The following is a 19439-nucleotide window of genomic DNA, read 5'->3' as shown; positions in this document are numbered from 1 at the left end:
AAATCAAATCGCAACGTCACGTGATGTCATGCGACGTATTGGAGCTTTTTCTCCATTGCCGGCAATGGGATGAGCGCAGTTTCCTCATGATGTGTCCGGCCCATGGGCCGGCAGTTTGACACCCCTGGTTTATAGCATTTAATTGGAATGCGACAATGACATGACAGTAAATTAGATGAGAGAGTGACTGCTATTCAGGAACCATTGGGAATCATTTTCCTGTTACTGAGCAAAAGGAAAAAAAGCTTTTACTCTAAAATGGTAAGCTGCCCATTAATGAGTTAAAGTCTGATGTGTACTGTAGTTGATAGGATTTTTCTTGAACCTCCTAAAAATACTGAAGTTTCTTATTATGAGGCAGCATATTCTGGGCTTTCCAGCTATAGAAAGGGAAGGAGATTTAATTACTGATGAAACTCCATACTGTAGTCTGCTCCCTGTGAAAAAAATGTTTCTTAAGTAGATATAGTATATTTATTTTCAAGGCTACCCTTGAAGAGCATTCAGAAGCTTCAAATGGTGCGGAGTGCAGCAGTGCAGGCAGACTTTGGGGCTTCTACAGGTAGTCCTTGAGTTATGAATGTAATGGAGCCTGCCCATTCCATTTGTAATTTGAGGATTTATAGGAGTAAATGGCATACCTTGAATGCCATCACTCACTGCTTTCACCCACACATTCGCAAATCGAATGCACAAGTTAAGTGCACGATATCTCAGGGTGGGGAAAGCCATGGGGGGTGCCTACTGATGGAACAGGCCATCTGCTTCAGGCCACCCAAGGCCTCTTCAGATCCACTGAGATACCTCATATTACCCACAATTCCTCCCCCCCATCCTGCTGTGCCAGACTCACCTTGTGAAGATCTAGCGAGCTGTGTCCTCTCCAGCCTCTCTGCCGCACGAGATCATGGCACTGAAAAGCTTCCAGTTTTGGAGCCCAAAGTGTGTTTGCAAGCTGACGGAAAGTGTCTGCTCAGCTTGCAAACACTTTGGGTGCTGAAACTGGGAGCTTTTAATCTCAAGTGACTTCAGCCGCAAGATTACAGCGCTGAGAAGCTTCCAGTCTCCGCTCGTCGCTCCCAGCCTCCGTTTTCGTCAGCAAAAGCCTTGAGGAAAAGCCTTTGCTGCTGAGAATGGAGCTGCTGGCCTCCTTTTTCGTTGGCAAAGCCACGTCTTTAGGCCCTTACTGAAAGATAGGGGCCAACCTCACATTGGGGAGCAAGATGTTCCAGAAGGCAGGAGCAACAGCAGGGAAGGCCCTCCTCCTGGACCCTGCCAGCTGGAATATTTGGGCTGACAGGACCCACAGCATGTCTCCTCTGCTGGCACAAGTGGTATGGGCCAATCCCAGTGAGGTGAGATGGTCCCTCAATTAACCTGAGCCTCATGCCATGAATGGCTTTAAAAGTGATCACCAACACCTTGAATTGCTCCCAGAAGCAGACTGGTAACCAATGAAGCTCATGGAGTAGTGGTGTTCTTGCCCCCCCCCCAAACTACCCACACCACCACACTCTGCACCAGCTATAGCTTCCAAATGCTTTTCAAGAATAGCCCCTATTGTAGAGCGCAATATAGTATTCCATCATGAAATGATTAGGGACTGAATGACCGAGCACAGTCATTCATTTATATCACTAAAAGAGCTTTAACTCTTTCTCCAGAATAAATGTATGTGTATGAGGGTGAGATGGGTGTGGGGAAAGAATAGAGAGAATGATGGAAAGGGATGAAATATTTACCCTGATTGCGTTTTCATTTGCTTTCCCAGCTACTGATTTAATAAATAATTTGCTTCAAGTGAAGATGAGAAAACGTTACAGTGTTGACAAATCACTTAGTCATCCTTGGTTACAGGTAGTTACATACTATACTAATATGAATCATATCTGACAAGTCTGGAATTAACTGAAGCCTTGGAAATATTTAAGAGTGTTACTCAATTCAAACTTTCTGCCATCTTCCCTGTCTCATTTTTTGGATGTGTTATTCTGTCTTTTTAACAGGTTGTGTTCAATTATCAATAATACTCATGCATTTGTGTGTTACTATTGGCTTAGATTCTTTCTTATATTTATTATTAATGTTCTCCTCCTCACTCTGAAAGACCCCAGAGCAGGATGTATAGTAACTTTGGGTTTACAAAAAGAGCCCCACTTAATTAGTGGGTCAACTCTATTGGAGGACCCAGATGATACCCAGACTCAGAGGATATCCGTTATTTGTCCTCACCAACAATTTAATTTGGGAAGAGGAGCTTAGGATAGCCGCTAGCTGCATCAGGAGCAATAAAGAAGGCAGTTTCTTATGGCCTTGGATACGTAACGGGTTAAAAATATAAAGCAATGCTACTTAATTCTCACCTTTTCTTGGTATAGCTTTTTTTTTAAACTAATTCAAATCTGTTCTGTAAAATTTGTAACATCACCTAACTTATCCCATGTATTTTACTAGGGTAGTTTATATCTTCCATTCTTTTTAGTGAACTGTTTTACCAGGTATCCAATCTTGTTTCTGGTTTAAAATATTATGCATCATTTTGTTTTTAAGGTGAATCGTTTCTCTATTAAATATATTCTTTTGCTTAGAAAGGCCAAAGCAGATGGAATTGTCTAACCTACCATAACTATTATATATAAAAAAGCTAGGTTCGATTGGATGTGGTTAGTAGTTTGATAGGAGATAACACTCTAAAGAAAAAAAAAGTTATTTTGAAGGAAATTTTTGTCACAAATTCATGCATCAATGTGGTCATCGGGAAGTGAGTTTGTATTGTAGTTTGAATATTGTTAAATTTTCCATTCTAAGTTTTTTTTCTCTTTGCAGGATTATCAAACTTGGCTTGATCTTCGGGAGTTTGAAACTCGCATTGGAGAACGCTACATTACCCATGAGAGTGATGATGCTCGCTGGGAAGAACATGCATATGAACACAATCTTGTATATCCCAAACATTTCATTATGGCTCCTAATCCAGATGATATGGAGGAAGATCCATGATTCATTGGAAAAAGCATTTTAACCAAGTTTTGATACTTTGGAACAATTGATGCTTTTGGCTCTTCAGATGATTCAGTCTCTAAAACTATGAAGGCAAGATCCTGCATCACTTTGTGGATGGACATCTGGGAAGCATCTTTATGTCTCTAGTTTATATGATTATGAATATAATCCAAGCACTGAGTTAAAAGCCATGAAGTATTTCTGTAATATTGCCTTATTGGTACATCACAGAGATGTTACTGACAGCTTATGTACACAGAGACTTGATGTATGGGAATTTTCTTTTTTTTGTAATTTACACAGTAATAATTTTTAATGTTTTCTAGTAAATATTTAGGCAAAGATATTATTTTCTGCTATTTAGATAACATTTATAAGGAAGCTATAAAGAACCATGAACGTATATGCCGTGACCAAAAACTAGAAATATGCAAAACTTTTCATTCTGAAATGTCTTGAGTACAAAACTTCATGAAACTTTGCAAATATCCTTTTCAAGTGCGAAATTATTGTTTTGAATGGGAAACAGGTAATTTTGAATATTTTGGATGTGTTTTGAGCAGTTTCATGCTGTTTGAAAGAAAATCTGTTGCATGCCTCCGCAAAAACACTTGATTAAAAAAAAATCCCTTTAACTGATTATTTGTAAGTGAACTGCATATACTTTGGAAATGTAAAGATGATGGGAACCAATAATGCTGTTCAGACCATTTAAGATTTGAACACGGAGGCATATAATTTAATAAGACAGTTTGTTAAGCTATGGGAATGCAGAACAGTAATAGTACCTGAATACAATACACACTGTACAAGTTACTGCAAGTGCAACAGGAACTTAAGTTGAAGTTCTGACAATGTGTTCTCATCTCTGCAGATAGTTTTTTTTTAAGTTGCAAGATTCATTGACCATTTTATTACCTAGGCACTCCAAAATAAAAATGCTTTTGTTACTTTTCCACCCTTCTAGCAGGTTTTTAGACACTTTGAGTGCAATTATCTAAAAGATTAGTCGCTAGAAAAAAATGGATAATTGAAGCATCTAATATGAGAATGCTTCAGCAGAACATAAAGCAATTATTTAATATGAAAAGAATATTTCCTTTTAATATTTTTATATTGGTTTGTCCGTTAGTCAAACACTCCTATTTTCAGTTGTAGCGTTTTTCTAATATCCCAATTTCAGATAGTTTATCACTGACAAACCTTTTTCAGGATGATGGAAAGTAAAATGCAGAAAATTATAACCATTATATATAATTCATTTTTATCCTCATCAATACTAACAGAAAGAATGAGTTCATGCAGAATGAAAAATAGTATTTTATTAATAGATTATTCCTTATCACTTAATAACTAGCTATGGAAAAAGTGAGGGACTGTACTGAGAAGGATGTACAGAGGTAAAGTGTTAATCAGAATTGAATCTAGAAAAACCTATTTCTTTTTCTTGCTAATGAATTAATAATTTGCCAACTGCTACCTTTCCCATATTAGATGTTAGAATCAGGGCCAGAAAAAATATCCACTATAGAGATGGGGGATGATAAATATGTCTTGCTGACTTCAGTGATTGAAAGGAAATATTCAAAAGTACTTCTAGATATGCTGGAAGTTGATATGGAATATATAGTTGAAAGTATTCTCTTAGACTGAAAATGACCGAACAAGCCTAAATCACAGCCTAATCTCTACTAGAACTGAATATACCCGTTTTCCCCTGACTTTTTATAAATTTATGCCCAAAGAGAATCACAGATGTTCCCAGTGGAATTCATTAACAGAGCTATTGTATATGTCTCCTTAGAAATATATCCCACTGAGTTCAATGGGACTTACTTCCAAGTGAGTATGTAGAGTTGAATAGCTATTATTTAAATAACTGCAAGTCACTTTTAGAGAATGTATTGTATTTCATGTTACGCCTCTTAGGTTATTCTTTTGTTTTCAGGATAACAATGTTATATAGCAGTAGAACAAGAATACAAATGATATTGGGGCCAAAGAAAAAAATAACTGGAATGTTTCTATTCTATAATAACTGTTACTCATACTCTACAACAATAAAATTGCATAGCTAGCATTCTTAAACTGTTCCTTTGAATGCCTAAATTACTGCATCAAAGCTTTAAATTGGCATTTGTTCCGGATGAATTTGTACCCAGAATTGCATTAGCATTAATATTTCTTTTTGAGGTAAGTTGCATTCATCAAAAAATAATGCTGTATTGATTTTAGAAAATACTTTAGTAAAACATATAGTCTCAAAAGACACTGTCAAGTACTTTTTATATTTTTATATATCTCATTGTTTGTAAATATCCTCTAAGCTTGAAAATAAATTTTATTTCCCTACTGTGCTTTTTTCTATTTATAAAAAGACTTTTGCTGTAAGACATCTATAGAAATATATTAGAATGATTAGTATTACAGTATTGTCAAGCTAATTTGAATCTTATGTGAAATTTGGTCCAGTTCTAGATCTTTCCTTAAGCTCACTAAGATGCACTATTGAAGTAAAATGTGACACAATAACCAGTGTTTTTAATGATATTCTTGGCACTAGTTTGTAGCAAACTTCAGTTGCAGCCTTTTGAATAGCCTCGGTTTAGCCAAGTCATGTTGGATCTTTTATTATTATAAGCATGATATAATAGTTGTGGAATTTAGGAAGGATTCCTCAGAAATTAGGACAGGCTGCTTATGTTAAAAAGCAAGAATGAGCCACTGCTTATATTTCGGTCCTTCCTTTTCCTGAAATGAATTACACACCATATTAACACATTAACCATTTATTACAACAAAATAGTACACAGAGCTACATTTACAAATGAAAAGGAGCCGGCACTGTTTACTCAGTTTGTACTAGCTCTGTTTTCTGAAGGCCACTTGCTCGCTAGGAACCATAAAGAGGCAATCCTTCACCTAGGGCTGGGGAGGGCACGGATGGGTGTCTGTGTGGTTGCCATGGTTTAAGGTGAGAGGAGCCGGGAAGAGCACACAGGTGGGGAAGACTTGTTACCTCCCTGCTGGCTTCCCCATTGACTTTCTGAGGAAGTCAGCAAGGATGACAGCCAATGACGATCATGGAGTGCTGCAACCAATTGTGTGAATTGGTTGCCAGCTGCCTACATTGCAGGATGCTGGGGCAGTTAGCACTCAGAGGACTAGTCCTAACCACCATTTGTTCAGAGCCATCAAAACTTTGAATGGTCATAGGTTGAGGACTACTTCTACCGTTATTTGCATCACCCAAAGAATTGGCAGTGAAATTACTTATCCTTCTAATTTGGAAATTCTCAGGGGGATTAAAGAGCAAACTTAATTATGAAACTCTTCCACAGTGCAGTATTGTGCACTTTTTCCATCTAAAACTTCTCTTCTCTTTCAGCAGCATTGTTGTGTTTTTAGTTTTACCATATCAATGATTCCCTATATTGGCTATGTTACAGGAGTATGATTGAAATCTTCCATGGTTAAGTAACTCAACTGTCTTCCTGACAGATCTAAGGATAGATCCTTATGGAAAATCTAGATTTTTACCAGAATGCATATTCTGATTTGAAATTCACTTCCATAAAAGTTCTCCAAAGCCAGCAACAGGTGTTGAAAGTGAGTGATCTGGCTTCATTAACTGATATGAAGCCTTAAGTCTGCAATGAGGTAAAAGGGCAAAAAAATAAAAGCGTTCTCCCATGTTATCCATGAGCATTTGATAACCTTGAAGCAGATGACTTCGAGTGACTGCATCATCAGCATTCTGCAGTAGAACCTACATTAAAAAAAGATATTATTTTCCAAAAATAGCTTCAATCCACCTTCAACCCAGGAAACTCGTATCTTTTTGTAAGGGCCTAAAAACGTGGCTCCCAGTTAGCTTGGGGCCCCTATGGGGGCACAGCGCAATGGAGGTGGTTGATGGATTAATAACAGATTCCCCCCTCTCCCTCTGCCTCCCCATGTGTCTTGAGTTTTAATGCCTGACAGTAACTTTTATATTTTAACTATATGCAACTGTAAATATAAATACATGTTGGGCTAATGGTGTGTGTGTATGTACATGTGTGTGTGTGTATATGTATGTATGCATGTATATATATATGTGTGTGTGTGTGTGTATGTATATATATATATATATCCCATTAGCCCAACTTACCTCCCAAGATTGCTGTTGAGATAAAATGAAAAGGTTTCCCTATGTAAGTTGGTTTGAGCTCTTGGCGAAAGCAGATTATTAAGGAATAAATTAATTACAAAATTAGCCCTCACCTGCAATCTAACATCAATGCCCATATTTTTCAAGAATTCCTTTTGCTTTAAAGGTCCCAAAGTGGCTACTCTTTTCTGTACCATTCTTCGCAAGTAGCTGAAATCTATATCAGCAGTGAGATCTGCAGATCCTGGTGACAGTAATACATCATGAAGTTTATGACCACGGAATCCCTGAAAATAATAGAAAACATAAAATAGACAAGTTCACCTGTGTGCTCTGTTAGATTATGCGTGGTCAATTTTATTTTTGAAGGTGGGAGTCCTGATTATTGCTCCCCTATTTGTCAGGGAATTAGAATTCTCGCATCGTATATTTTTTAGAAGAATGAATTATTTTCCAGACTTTTTAAAGGATGAAATATAATATAGAAAATTAATTAACTCTTATTTTGATTCTGTCTTCTCTAAAAAGGAAGTAGGTACGTAGGCAATTGTGAAGATTTGGAATTTAATTTGAGTGATGAAACAAAGGGATTAGTCAATGTGAATTATTTCAAATATTTTAGGGCCAATGGATTGCATTCAAGGATATTAAACTTGCCAATGGTTTCATGAAATCTTTATTAATTATATTTGAGAAATCCTGGACAACATGAAGTAGCAGACAACCAAAGAGGTAAACATCCCTCATCTGGGGGGAAGAGGGGGGGAAGAATAGTATCAATGGAAAGACAGACCAGACAGCCTGTAAATTGCAAGTGATTGCTGGGTAAGTGCTTGGAAACAATACTCAGAAGCCACTATGGATTTGGCAGTAACAAAGCAGACGAATCTTACTTCGTTTTCTGACTAGTAACTCCTTGTTGTTGTCGTGTACAGTATCTTAATTTCATTATCTGACAAACTATCCTTCACATTTTTAAACAGTAGCTTAATATGTCTGCCTTGAGGGTGAGTGTATAAAATGAATCTAAGGCTGGCTCAACAATCATAGTCTAAGAAGCTAATTGATAGTTCTTCATAAAGAGTAAAGTGTCAAGCAGTTCAAACGAGTGGGTAGCTCTTCAGAAACATGGATGAAATGCAGATATAAACTTCACTGGCATATTGGAACATCAGCCATAAAACACAGTTGACAGTCCCAGAGATGTGGGGAGAGAGCTACAGAATTTATATCAGATCATACTTCATATCCTGCTTTTATAAAGAAGTTTTAGATTAGCTTTTTCCATACATTCAGGCCTGTCTATTGGAGACAAATGTTTTCATTTTTTCCATTCCTGCTTTCCTCTTAGATAGCTGTCACAGGCTGGGCTGGTAACCTTTCACAGTTGGAGCCCTGACATCAGATACTAAATTAGAGGCCACAAGATTCAGTCCTGGGGATGTACTCTCCCTGTATAGGAAGAGCGGAAATAATGCTTATCAAATCTGCAGATGACACATTACTGGGTATGATAGCCAGGACTCCAGAAGATAGAATTAACATTCAAAAATAACTTAATAGGTTAGCAAAATGGGCTAAAATAATGGAATGAAACTTAATAGCAAATGGAAAAGTATGCACTTAAGAAACAGGAAAAAATGCAGAGGCATACAAAGGGGACTATCTAGACTGGGAACAATATGTGTGAAAAATCATCTTAAAAAAGCCGAATAAAATCAGCAATGTGCCAGAGCTGCCAAAAAAGCAAACTGAAGAATAGTTTCTAAATTATGGGAAATATTAATTCCACTGTATTTTGCATTGTTCAGACTTCCATCTCAGTTTTGGGTGCATCGCTTTATGAAAGATTCAAAGAAATTAAAAGAGATATAACAAAAGGCAATGACAATAGTAGGGGATGGACGCTGAAACCCATAAGGAGAAACTGAGGGATTTAAGTATATTTGTCACATGAAAAAAAAACTGATGATGATAAGGCATTCTTTGAGTACTAGAAGAGGTAGTGCATAGGAAAAAAGACAACACACAGGCTGTTATCCCAGAATAGCAAAAACTAGTGATAACAGCAGTTTCACATGGAACCAATTAAGAGAGAAGTGTGGATGAATTTAAGAAGTTGGATATGTATCTCTGTGGTTTCACCAGTGTTTTGTACTAAGCACAAGTTTACAGGTGATGGCATAAATGGCCCTTTCCAAATCTATGATTTTTATTTTAAAAGGATGTAACTTTTCATTCAATATAAATGACTTATAATAGAGTGCAATAAATCTGAATATTTGTTGGTAGGAATAGAAACTTCTGCTGTTTGGGCTTCCGGTTTGGTGTCATGACGAGATGGGCGAAAGAAATCGGAGCTCCGGTTTCCTAGCTTGATTTCGCTCTGTCTGGAGACCCCAAGGAGTCGGAAAGTTGCCCTGGAGAGGTGACGAAGAAGAAGGGAAGCTTTGGGAGCTTGGCGCTGATAGCGGTTGGCCCAAAGAAAACAATAAGAGATGAAATACTGAGAAGAGTTAGGGATGATCCATTACAATATAAAAACAAAGAAATTGTGGTGTTAAAGCAGATTCCTAAGAGAATAAGGGACACTCAAAAACAATATCACTTTTTGACTACATAGTTAATTGCAAAAGATGTAAACTTTAGATGGTTAATTCCAGAAGGGATCTTACTCAACTGGAACAATACAACTCTAATAATACAAGATATCGACTGGATTCAGTTTGGAAGGCAGAAGATTTTGATGAAAGAAACAGAGCATTCCTGGATGAAAAAGTACAACATCAACAAGAGGATAGAAAAGGCCAGAAGCAGACAAAACAAACAACAGAAGAAACAACTATACAAACAGAAGAAGAGAAAAAGAAGCCAGATCAAGAGGGTGAAGGAATGGCAAGAGAGCAGAGGATTACGAGATCAACAAGACCTAAATATAAGTAAATAAAATGGAGAAGGAAAACGGATTTTTTTCAGTCAACCTAAATGGACTGATCAAAAAGAAAAAGAATCTTTAAAAAATTACAGAAATTAAATACTGATATAATTTGTCTGCAAGAGACACACAAAAAAACTCCCAATACTATGAACTTTTGGAATATCCTCAAATTGGGAAACTCTATTATGCATCAGCACAACAAAAAAAGAGAGAGGAGTAGCTGTATATGTTAAAGAGACAATTGATTCTAAAATGATTTATTCAGATGAAGAATTGTGCAAAAGTCAGGTACTTATTACCACGTATGGTGGACATGTGTTAAAGCAAAGAGATATTGGACAAAAATACATACTTGGCTAGAAAAGATGTTGGGAAAACATGTAGATTTTAAACCTGAACTTTTTTTATTAGGTATAATGCCAGAAAAGCTTGATAAACAAAGTATATATTTGATTTTACATGTGATAATAGCAACAAGAATCATATTTGCACAATATTGGAAAAATGAAGAAATACCACCAGAAGAAGAAATAATTAAAAAAATACTAGACTGTGTGGAAATGGACAGACTTACTTTGAGGTTGAAAGAAAAAAAAGAAACAGAATACTTTTAAACTTGGGACTTATTTTATCAATGGCTGGAAAAAGAATAAGGGATTAGGAATTCAAATTGTATTAGTGAATGATAAACTCAGACAACATGTTTGTTGAACAAGTAATTTTGAACTGTATGAAAAAGATCAATAAAACCTTTTTTTTAAAAAGAAAGTTCTGCTGTTTGTCTGTCTCCCTCTTTCTACCATCCAACTGAAATCCACATATTCAAACTACAGTGAAGTTATATGAATCAACTTACTCGGAAAGTATCAGTTTTGGTTCCATCATGACCATAATCTATAATCAGTGCTGCTCCTCCATTGTTTTCAACATTAGAAGCGAGCTTCTGGATGATGACACCAGCATCAGGACATACTTCCACATGATCTCTGGATTCTTGATCCTAATATAAAATTTAAGTTGAACTATAGATGTTGAAACAGTCCATAATATTATGTTGCAATATACATCTTGTGTAAAGAACAGTGATTTTGGAATTATTACTCTCCTTGCTTAGCACCATGTTTTTAAGGGAATAGGAGTGTTTCAACAGAATTTCAATTTCTAGACCTCTTTAGAAGAAATACAGCAATAAATTACATAAATACTGTCTTAGTAAAAGATTCCTGAAAGTCACAAAAAGAGGTTACCTCTGATGCATATGTTGACTAAACTAGAATATATGACATCAGTTTTAATTTAATTGTATTAAACATTTTGATTAAATCAAGGTGACAAGCATAATGCTTTGCTGTGAAGCAAATAGACCATTACTGCCTTTCTAAAAACAAATAAAGGAATATTGCATGTCTACTTCTATCTGATGTAGCTTTTCCATATTATGACAAGAGAAATGAATAAAATAGAAGCGGAAAAGATTTTATAACAGTTATGGCTGCTTCAGCTAAATACATTTTAAAGAATGATGGTCTTGAACCATTATAGAATTGCAGTACAATTTCAAAAGAAAAACCCACCAGATTATACAACCTAATAAATAAAAATAATCAGAAATTTACATGTATGAAAGATTTTGAGGCAGGAGTGGCAGATGGTGCAAGAACAAATCTCAGCTTATCAGAAGCTTCTGGATCAATATCAATCAACAACTCACGCCACCCTTTTTCGGTTTTCTGTTAATTGAAAAGACAAAATAGAATACTGTGGATTAATTGAATAGATATACTGATTATCACTTCTGATGAGGCTTGTTTAAAACATGAATCTTGGACTTAAAAACCTCCTAATAATTTTTAATTCTGGTGTTAAGTAAAACTTTTGAAAGACTAACATTGAAAGATTTTCATTTAGCAACTTGTACGATGAAGTGTATCTCCAGCTCAGTATTTAGATTAACAATAAAACTTCATACACAAATTTAAGTTTAATTATTCAGTTAGAAGTATTTTTGTTTTTAAATGTACCAATATGCACATAAAAGCAGCATCTCTAAAATGGATTGTAGACCATGAAAAAAGAAGGGCAAAATCTATCTCAGTGTAGGCGTTTCTTTTGGAATTTTGTTGCAAAGAATTGCTGACGCACAGAAACTACATTAATTATGATGGTAGTCTGCACACACAATTCTGCAATTTCAGAACTAAATTCTAAGTCTTGAAGCATTTGTTAGTAATAATACATCTAATAGGGCATGATCACCCATGACTAGACGACCTTTGTATAATGGGTTCGTTTAACGACTGCAGCATTTGCTTAACAATCACTGCAAAAAAGGTCATAAAATTGGGTGTGGTCACATGGTGACCCTGCTTTATGACCTTCACGACTTATGATCGAAATTGTGAACACAATTACTGTTGTGCATTGAGAACTATCTGTAGTAAGGAATTTTATCTTTCCTTATCTTGCATTTGTGATTGTGCACAGGGCTTCTCAAATTCATAATGATAATTACATTATTCTTTTATGGTTTTGTAACATGTAATACAGTAGGTATACTTATAAGATTATGTTTATATATTTAATATTATATAAAAACTTCAGTTTCTTATATATTAAAGAATATATAATTGAAAAACTCTCAATGATGATGTGACTTTTTTCTTATTTGCAAATAATATCACATTAATACATTCCTCATAGAATTTATTGTAATGGCTATCTTAAGGTAAAAAATATCCTATGACTATATTAATGCAGTCAGTATTTCTACCACCCCTCAGCAAATATAAAAACACTGAACAAGTTTTAATCAAAATCTTATAGTAGTGTGTGATCATACCTGAAATTTATGAATAGGCAGAGCATCAAGAAATTCATGTGCCAAATAAAAACTGTTGCCTAGGTAGTGGGGAAAAGGGATCAGTTAAAAATAAAAATGCCACCATTTTTACAATATACAGCCAAAATCTTTATTAGGAACTATTTTTATGAATGACCCATTTGAGCTAGATCATGGGTCAAAATTCATGATTTTAGTGTACTCAAATTATATTTCAGCATATGTTGCAGGAATAACTGCTTTTATTTTACTTTACCAAGAAAACTGCATTGATAAATGAGAAAAAAATGTCTGTTGATTACTGGAGAGAATCTTTCTATCTAAATGGTTACTAAGAGTCGATGCCTATTTGAAACCTTAATGGATCAAGGCTTCTGGGTTAATAAATATAAATAAATTATATTTATCAATAAAATGAACTTGATAGAATACAAATGTACACAAATGCAAGAGGATGTTACAGGCTTAACATTTCCTGAAATAATTCTTAAATACAAAATGAAGGTCTACTGCAAAATTATGTTTACAGAGATAAACAACGGACTCTTTCAATAATTTAATTGGATATTTTGAACGAAATGTTTTCTTACTTACTCATTAAAGCCAAACTATAGCTACATGTACCTTAACTCTAGATTATCTCCCTTCATTGCAAAATTTAGCTTAATTCTAACAAATTATTGATTAGTAAACAATTCTTAGTCTCAACTTCTGACTGAAAAGCAATAAATGAAATAGTTCTTACCTTCTGGCACTTCATTCAAGTTTCTATACCAGAAAATTGGTATTCCAATCTTACTAATTCCGTGCATGTAAGCATTAGAGCTCTTTGGCAACTCTACTTTTTCTTTTGTTAGCACTGATGCCTGCATTTCACTTAATTTTGGACTGACTTCCACCAAATGAATAGAAATTTCACAGTTAGCAAGTATGGAGCTCAACTGAGTAAAAACCTATAAGCACAGAGAATACTGTTAGAGCTTACATCTACTATCTGTCTGCCCAGTCACCCATCCAAAACTGGATTTGGAAATAAGAATTATCCAACATATTTATTTCATTGGATAAATCTAATCTTTGTCAAATTTATTTGCTGCCCTCATTATCTTTAAAGTCAGGCTTTAATTAACTTTTTGTCCTTTTCCTCTTCTTTCTTTTTTCAAGCTTGCCTATTCTTGCAAATGTAGTGCAATATGCTAAATACTACATTAGTCTCAGTGTCCCACTTGATACCAGTTCTATATCATTGAGATAAATCTCTCAGGTAGCATACAATAGTTTGGCATTTCTACGAATTAATTCTGGTGGCGCAGTGGTTAAAATGCAGTACTGTAGGCAAACTCTGTCCACAGCCTGCAGTTCGACCCTGGCAGGGCTGGAGGTTGACTCAGCCTTCCTTCCTTCTAAGGTGAGTAAAATGAGGACCCAGATTGTTGGGGGCAATATGCAAGTAATGTTTTTACATTGTAAACTGCTCAGAGAGTGCTGTAAAGTGCTATGGGACAGTATATAAGCCTAAAATGCTATTGCTATTTTGTATTAAAAATAAATAAATAAAAACAAGTAATTAACATGTAGCTAGATACAAGACTGACACTTAAACAGGCATTTGACAGATGAACAAATAGACAACGTTGGAAGACACTTTTACTTTCTGCTTTTCTGAATTTTGAAATGCTGTTTTGTGATCCAACAATCAGACAAAATATGTAGATTAGTGTAAATGATTTATCGAAGGTATATAAGGTAAGAGCTTACAAAACGTGCACATTAAGAAAACAGTCTTCATCATGCATACAAATTTGTGGGTGCATGAAAGTATGTTTATATTTTTGTGCAAACTTAAACAATTGCAAACTGATGTAGAACTGGAAAGAATGAACTTAAATTTGAAAAATTATGTCACAGAAAATAAATTGAGCAAATTTGTTCTTCATTACCCAGTACAATACATAAAAAGATTGTTTTTACTTACCCTTAAAATATCGTCTATAAGACTACCTCTACCTGGGCCCAGTTCCACCAGCTGAAATTTTGGAGATTTTCCTGTAGCCATCCATTCGCTAACAAACCAAATACCTATTAACTGAAGAAAAAAAAATAAGCTTTTTAAACTGCAAAACTAGACATATTTATAAATTGAGTGATACATGTGTGTATATATAATATACACAATATTTTTCAAAAATCACAGGGAAAGTAAAACCCCCCACATATTTTGCACATTATGAAATTATTTAAATAATATTGAAATTAATGGGAGTTAAAAGTTCATGACTGCATTGGGTGGACCTTGGAACCACCCAAGGAAATACTCCAGATCACCATTTCTAATACTAGAAATAATATTCAACTGGTGGAGAAATTATACTTATTGTGTCTCTCTTCCAAGTTCTACAAATATCTCTTTAATGCAGCTAAACCCTAAAACTGACATTGTGGTGTATGACCAAAACAGAATTTAGTGGAACTAAAGATGAGCTCAGAGTGGTCCAAAACAGAGCAGCAATATGACAGGAATACAAAAAAATTACATTACCAATTCATATCAAAATATTTAAGTAGAAATTCAAAGAGTAGATTATCTCCATAGTATTAAAAAGATAACAAATTCTAAATTAATCACAAAATATCAGTTACAAAACACAATGTCTCAAGAACTGTTAAACCATTTGAGCCCAGAAACAAATGATAAAAAACATTCTAGTATATTCAGACATTACTAATTTTATAATTTATAATCTATAATCAGCAGTCACTAGCCAGAGTTCTTATAAATGTCAAGATAAAAAGTGCTAGGTGTAAACATTAAGAGATACAGCATCAAGAAAATGCAGTTTGTTTGTTAAGTTTGACAAAGCTTTTGAAATTACTTTTGATCCTTTACTGCTTTATCTTAAATGCTTGTAACCTACATAATCATGTATGTCAGGCAAGTCAAACTCATGACATCATGTGATGTCACACGACGTATTGGAACTTTCCCCCAATTGCCGGCAATGGGGTGGGCGCGGTTTCAGCGTGACACATCTGGCCTGCGGGCCGGCAGTTTGACATGCCTGATGTACATGAAAAAATAACTATACTTTTTAAAGCTACCTCTCCAAAAATCTGACTTATTTCAGGTGAAGTAATAAAATCTCCTTTTTCTCCAAACATATCCTGATGCATATAGTATCCCTGTGGAAAGAGAAAAAAATATTATTTATTAATTGCAACATTCAAAATCTTAATCTTTGATTATATTCCTCTGCTAGTCAGCTTTAATTCAGAAAATTTATAACAGTTTTCTAAGAAGGATAAAGAAAACATGAAGGGTTCCACACTTTGCAATATTATCTATCAAATAAAAATAGGAAGTTGAAATGATGTAACAGATTTGCTTGCAATGTAAAAATAAGATTTCAGATAAGAAAATAAAAATCCCTTGTGTAACATCTTATTTATAGTTTAAAATAACAGAGGGATATTTATTTGAGTAGAAGAGAAGGGACAAGCAGGGATCCTTTGGGAGGATACTATGTTTGTGTGTATGACTGAAAATAAATTATTATTGGTTTAATATATACATTCCATTGAATATGCTTTCTCTCTTGTCATCATCATGGTAAGAACCCCCCCATTTTATTAGTTATGAGTTCATGCAATTTCATTTCTGTTTTTCTTGAACTTAGCACGAGAGAAAGCAGCCTGGCCTTAGTGACAGATAAACTAATAAGCAAATATGATGTAAAGCAGGGGTGTCAAACTGCCAGCCCAAGGGCTGGATCCGTCATGCCGAAACCGCACCCACCCCATTGCCAGCAATGGAAAAAAAGTTGTGATACATTGCGATACATCACGTGACATTGCGAGTTTGACACCCCTGATGTAAAGGAAACAACTTTATTGCTACTTGGAAATAAAATTATGGTGTGCAGCTGAGTACATGTTTAAGTAATGCATAGAACTGGGAAGCAATTTATCAGGATTGCACTTTGCAACCTGAACAGAAAATCTTTCCCTGTGTAACAAAGACAACACTGAAAATAGCAACAGTTAATCCAAGCGGAAGAAACTTTGGGTATTTGTCTCTTCCTTGAACACACCACTAATGAAAATGGCAGTCTTTCTTACCAAACTTTATGCTTTATCCAGTGCACAAATAAAAATATGTATTAAATGATAAGCTTCAAATGGTTAAAGAATAAAGTATTAAGATTTCTTAAAGGTTTGGTTCATATAAACAATTAGAGCTTTAATTCCACAAAGCGGACTTCTACATTTTAATAGTGTCATTGATCATACCTTCAGTGGATTTGTCAAAACTTCCCGCATATATTCAGCCACTGTAATAGGACCAGTTGATTTTATTTTCATAATGAGATGTTTCAGCATTGGAGTCATGAGGCTATTGTCTGTTGCTTTATTTTCTGAACTAAAGTGCTGGCATCTCAATACAGTGGAAAAACCTGCATAAAAAGAAACATGACATATTCTTAAGTAATCAGTTTTAATATGTGAAATACTTTTCAAACTATTCATTTTATATGTTATTCAAATGGCATTTGGAGAAGTTGAAACTTCATAGGGACTAAGCTAACATTTACTTAATTTTGTGCAACATTCAGGCAATTGATCAGCCCTTTTAAAATGCTCCTTTTTATTGTGCATTTTATTAGCTTCTGGCTTATTTTAATGAATATGTGCCATTTCTGCTATTGTTTAATGTGATAAAATCTTAGAATGTTACAATAAGTAGCTTTGTATCAAAATGTTTTGGCATCCAAAACATCTAATCTAAATGGGTTCACAACCTCTTTGTTCTCTTTACTGATTTCAAAATTGCAGATTCTGAGCACCTGAATGAACTTTTTGTAGATGGCTTCCATCACAGGGCTGACTAAATTCCTCAAACTGGCTACTAATTGTTCAGGCTAGTCCACCTCAACGTTATTATGAAGATACAACTGTACAGTACTGAGCTTGCAGGGGAAAGTCAGGATATAGGAATAGCAATAGCACGTAGACTTATATACCGCTTCACAGTGCTTTACAGCCCTCTCTAAGTGGTTTACAGAGTCAACACATTGCCCCCAGCAATCTGGGTCCTCATTTTACTGACCAAAGGGTGGAAGGCTGAGTCAACCTTGAGCGGGTGAGAATCGAACTGCCAAACTGCTGGAAACCAGCAGTCAGCAGAAGTGGCCTGCAGTACTGCATTCTAACCACTGTGCAACCACATCTAATAAAATTGAATAAAGCTAAATAATCAACCATAGGCACCCCACCACATGCTGATAATAGATACAATTACTGTAAATATAAAAAGTTTGTGGAACAATGATGTTTTCAAGACCTTACTGAATTGCAAGGAGATATTATTAGAAAGGAAGAGGGTTACAGTTGAAAAACACTGCGATAGGCTTCCCACCAAGTACATCCTAAAAAGCAGATCCTAAGTATCCCTTCTCACTGTTAAGTGCAACAGAGCAATAAATTATACATGAAAGAGAGGGTCCTGGAGATATCTGAGAGCATGGGCATCTGGAGAGGGGTAAAAGTACATAATTGCAGAATTTACCTTTCACTCTTTGCACATTATCATAGCAGCTTCTTATAGCTGCTGTTCTAGGCTAAAACCAATCCTATGTAGTAATGAGTGGCAAGGGAAAGGCAGATTTTAATCATAATGACTAGAGATATTATCCGCCCATATTAAATACATATACATAGCAGACTCTTTTTTCCACTATGTATTCAAAATGGACTGTGATTAAGATATAGATGTGTGTGTATATGTATGTGTATTGAGATTTTATATGTGTGTGTGTGTGTATAAACACATTTTCTTTGGACAGTACACATCAGAATTTCATTTTTAATGTGCGCCAGGGTGTACCCAGAAAAAGTGATAATAATAAAAAGTGATAATAAAGGTTATCTTATTATCTTAAAGAGGAGCAGCTGATGAAGCCAGCCACTGTAGATAGAAGCATCTACCAGCTATTGTCTGATACTAACAAACAAGCAGCAGGCTCGGGACTTGGCTGATAGCTTTACCGAGTCAAGGACACACTCCTTTAGTTGGAAGTGGAGGTACTGCACATGCTGTAGGAGGTGCAGAGCAAGCCATCAAGTTCACGGAAACTCCAACCTGCTATAATTTAAAGTCGTAAATGGGCATATTTATTTGGCATCAAAGAGCATCGAGATCTACAAGACTTACTTCGGGATAAAGGGACAGAGACTTGCGCATTCTGGCGGGCCAAGTGGCCAGCCCAGCCTCTTGCGCTGTTTTTGCTCCTAGGGAGACCAATGGAGCGCTCGCACCGCACGCCGAAGCGCGCGGTTTGCAACATAGCATATCCTGAAAGCACGAGCCGCATTGCCTCTCCTTCTCGTCGTTGTCAGTCTTTTCGTGCGCGCCCAGGTCCTGGCAGCTCAATAAAAGGGCTCTTTCTTAAATAACCAATTCGACCTACAGTCGAAGGTCACAGTTGTTCTACAAATATTCTTAGGCAACC

At 35.6% G+C, this 19439-nt stretch overlaps 2 protein-coding genes across 2 annotated transcripts in view; one reads left to right on the top strand and one right to left on the bottom strand.

The window, feature by feature from the left end:
* Positions 1–5338, top strand: part of PRKD3 (protein kinase D3) — a 39635-nt gene extending 34297 nt beyond the window's left edge. The window contains exons 17-18 of the mRNA XM_015816504.1: positions 1772–1857; positions 2827–5338. Coding sequence (XP_015671990.1) covers positions 1772–1857; positions 2827–3000 — 260 coding nt within the window. The 3' untranslated portion in view covers positions 3001–5338. The remainder of the gene's footprint in view (positions 1–1771; positions 1858–2826) is intronic.
* Positions 5339–6302: 964 nt separating this feature from the next.
* Positions 6303–19327, bottom strand: NDUFAF7 (NADH:ubiquinone oxidoreductase complex assembly factor 7). The gene is made up of 10 exons (XM_015816495.1): positions 19142–19327; positions 17221–17384; positions 16033–16113; positions 14909–15019; positions 13679–13886; positions 12934–12992; positions 11711–11824; positions 10951–11094; positions 7270–7443; positions 6303–6772 (listed from the first exon to the last, which is right to left on the bottom strand). The coding sequence occupies exons 1-10, from the start codon at positions 19299–19301 to the stop codon at positions 6569–6571; spliced, it is 1419 nt and encodes a 472-aa protein (XP_015671981.1). The 5' UTR covers positions 19302–19327; the 3' UTR covers positions 6303–6568.
* Between the last annotated feature and the right edge of the window lie 112 nt (positions 19328–19439).

Source organism: Protobothrops mucrosquamatus, unplaced genomic scaffold, assembly GCF_001527695.2.
Source record: "Protobothrops mucrosquamatus isolate PMUCROS unplaced genomic scaffold, P.Mucros_1.0 scaffold461, whole genome shotgun sequence".
NCBI classification, from domain to species: Eukaryota; Metazoa; Chordata; class Lepidosauria; order Squamata; family Viperidae; genus Protobothrops; species Protobothrops mucrosquamatus.
This window is presented reverse-complemented; position numbering and strand designations above follow the sequence as displayed.

What these genes read in the sequence shown, in the direction of transcription:
- NDUFAF7 (XM_015816495.1), bottom strand. Translation starts at nt 19,301, where the DNA reads ATGCGGCTCGTGCTTTCAGGATATGCTATGTTGCAAACCGCGCGCTTC. An exon ending in TTTTGACAAATCCACTGAAG is followed by an intron (nt 16,114 to 17,220) that starts GTATGATCAATG and finishes CTCTTTCCACAG; the next exon opens with GGATACTATATGCATCAGGA. An exon ending in TAAGTCAGATTTTTGGAGAG is followed by an intron (nt 15,020 to 16,032) that starts GTAGCTTTAAAA and finishes TTTTTTCTTCAG; the next exon opens with TTAATAGGTATTTGGTTTGT.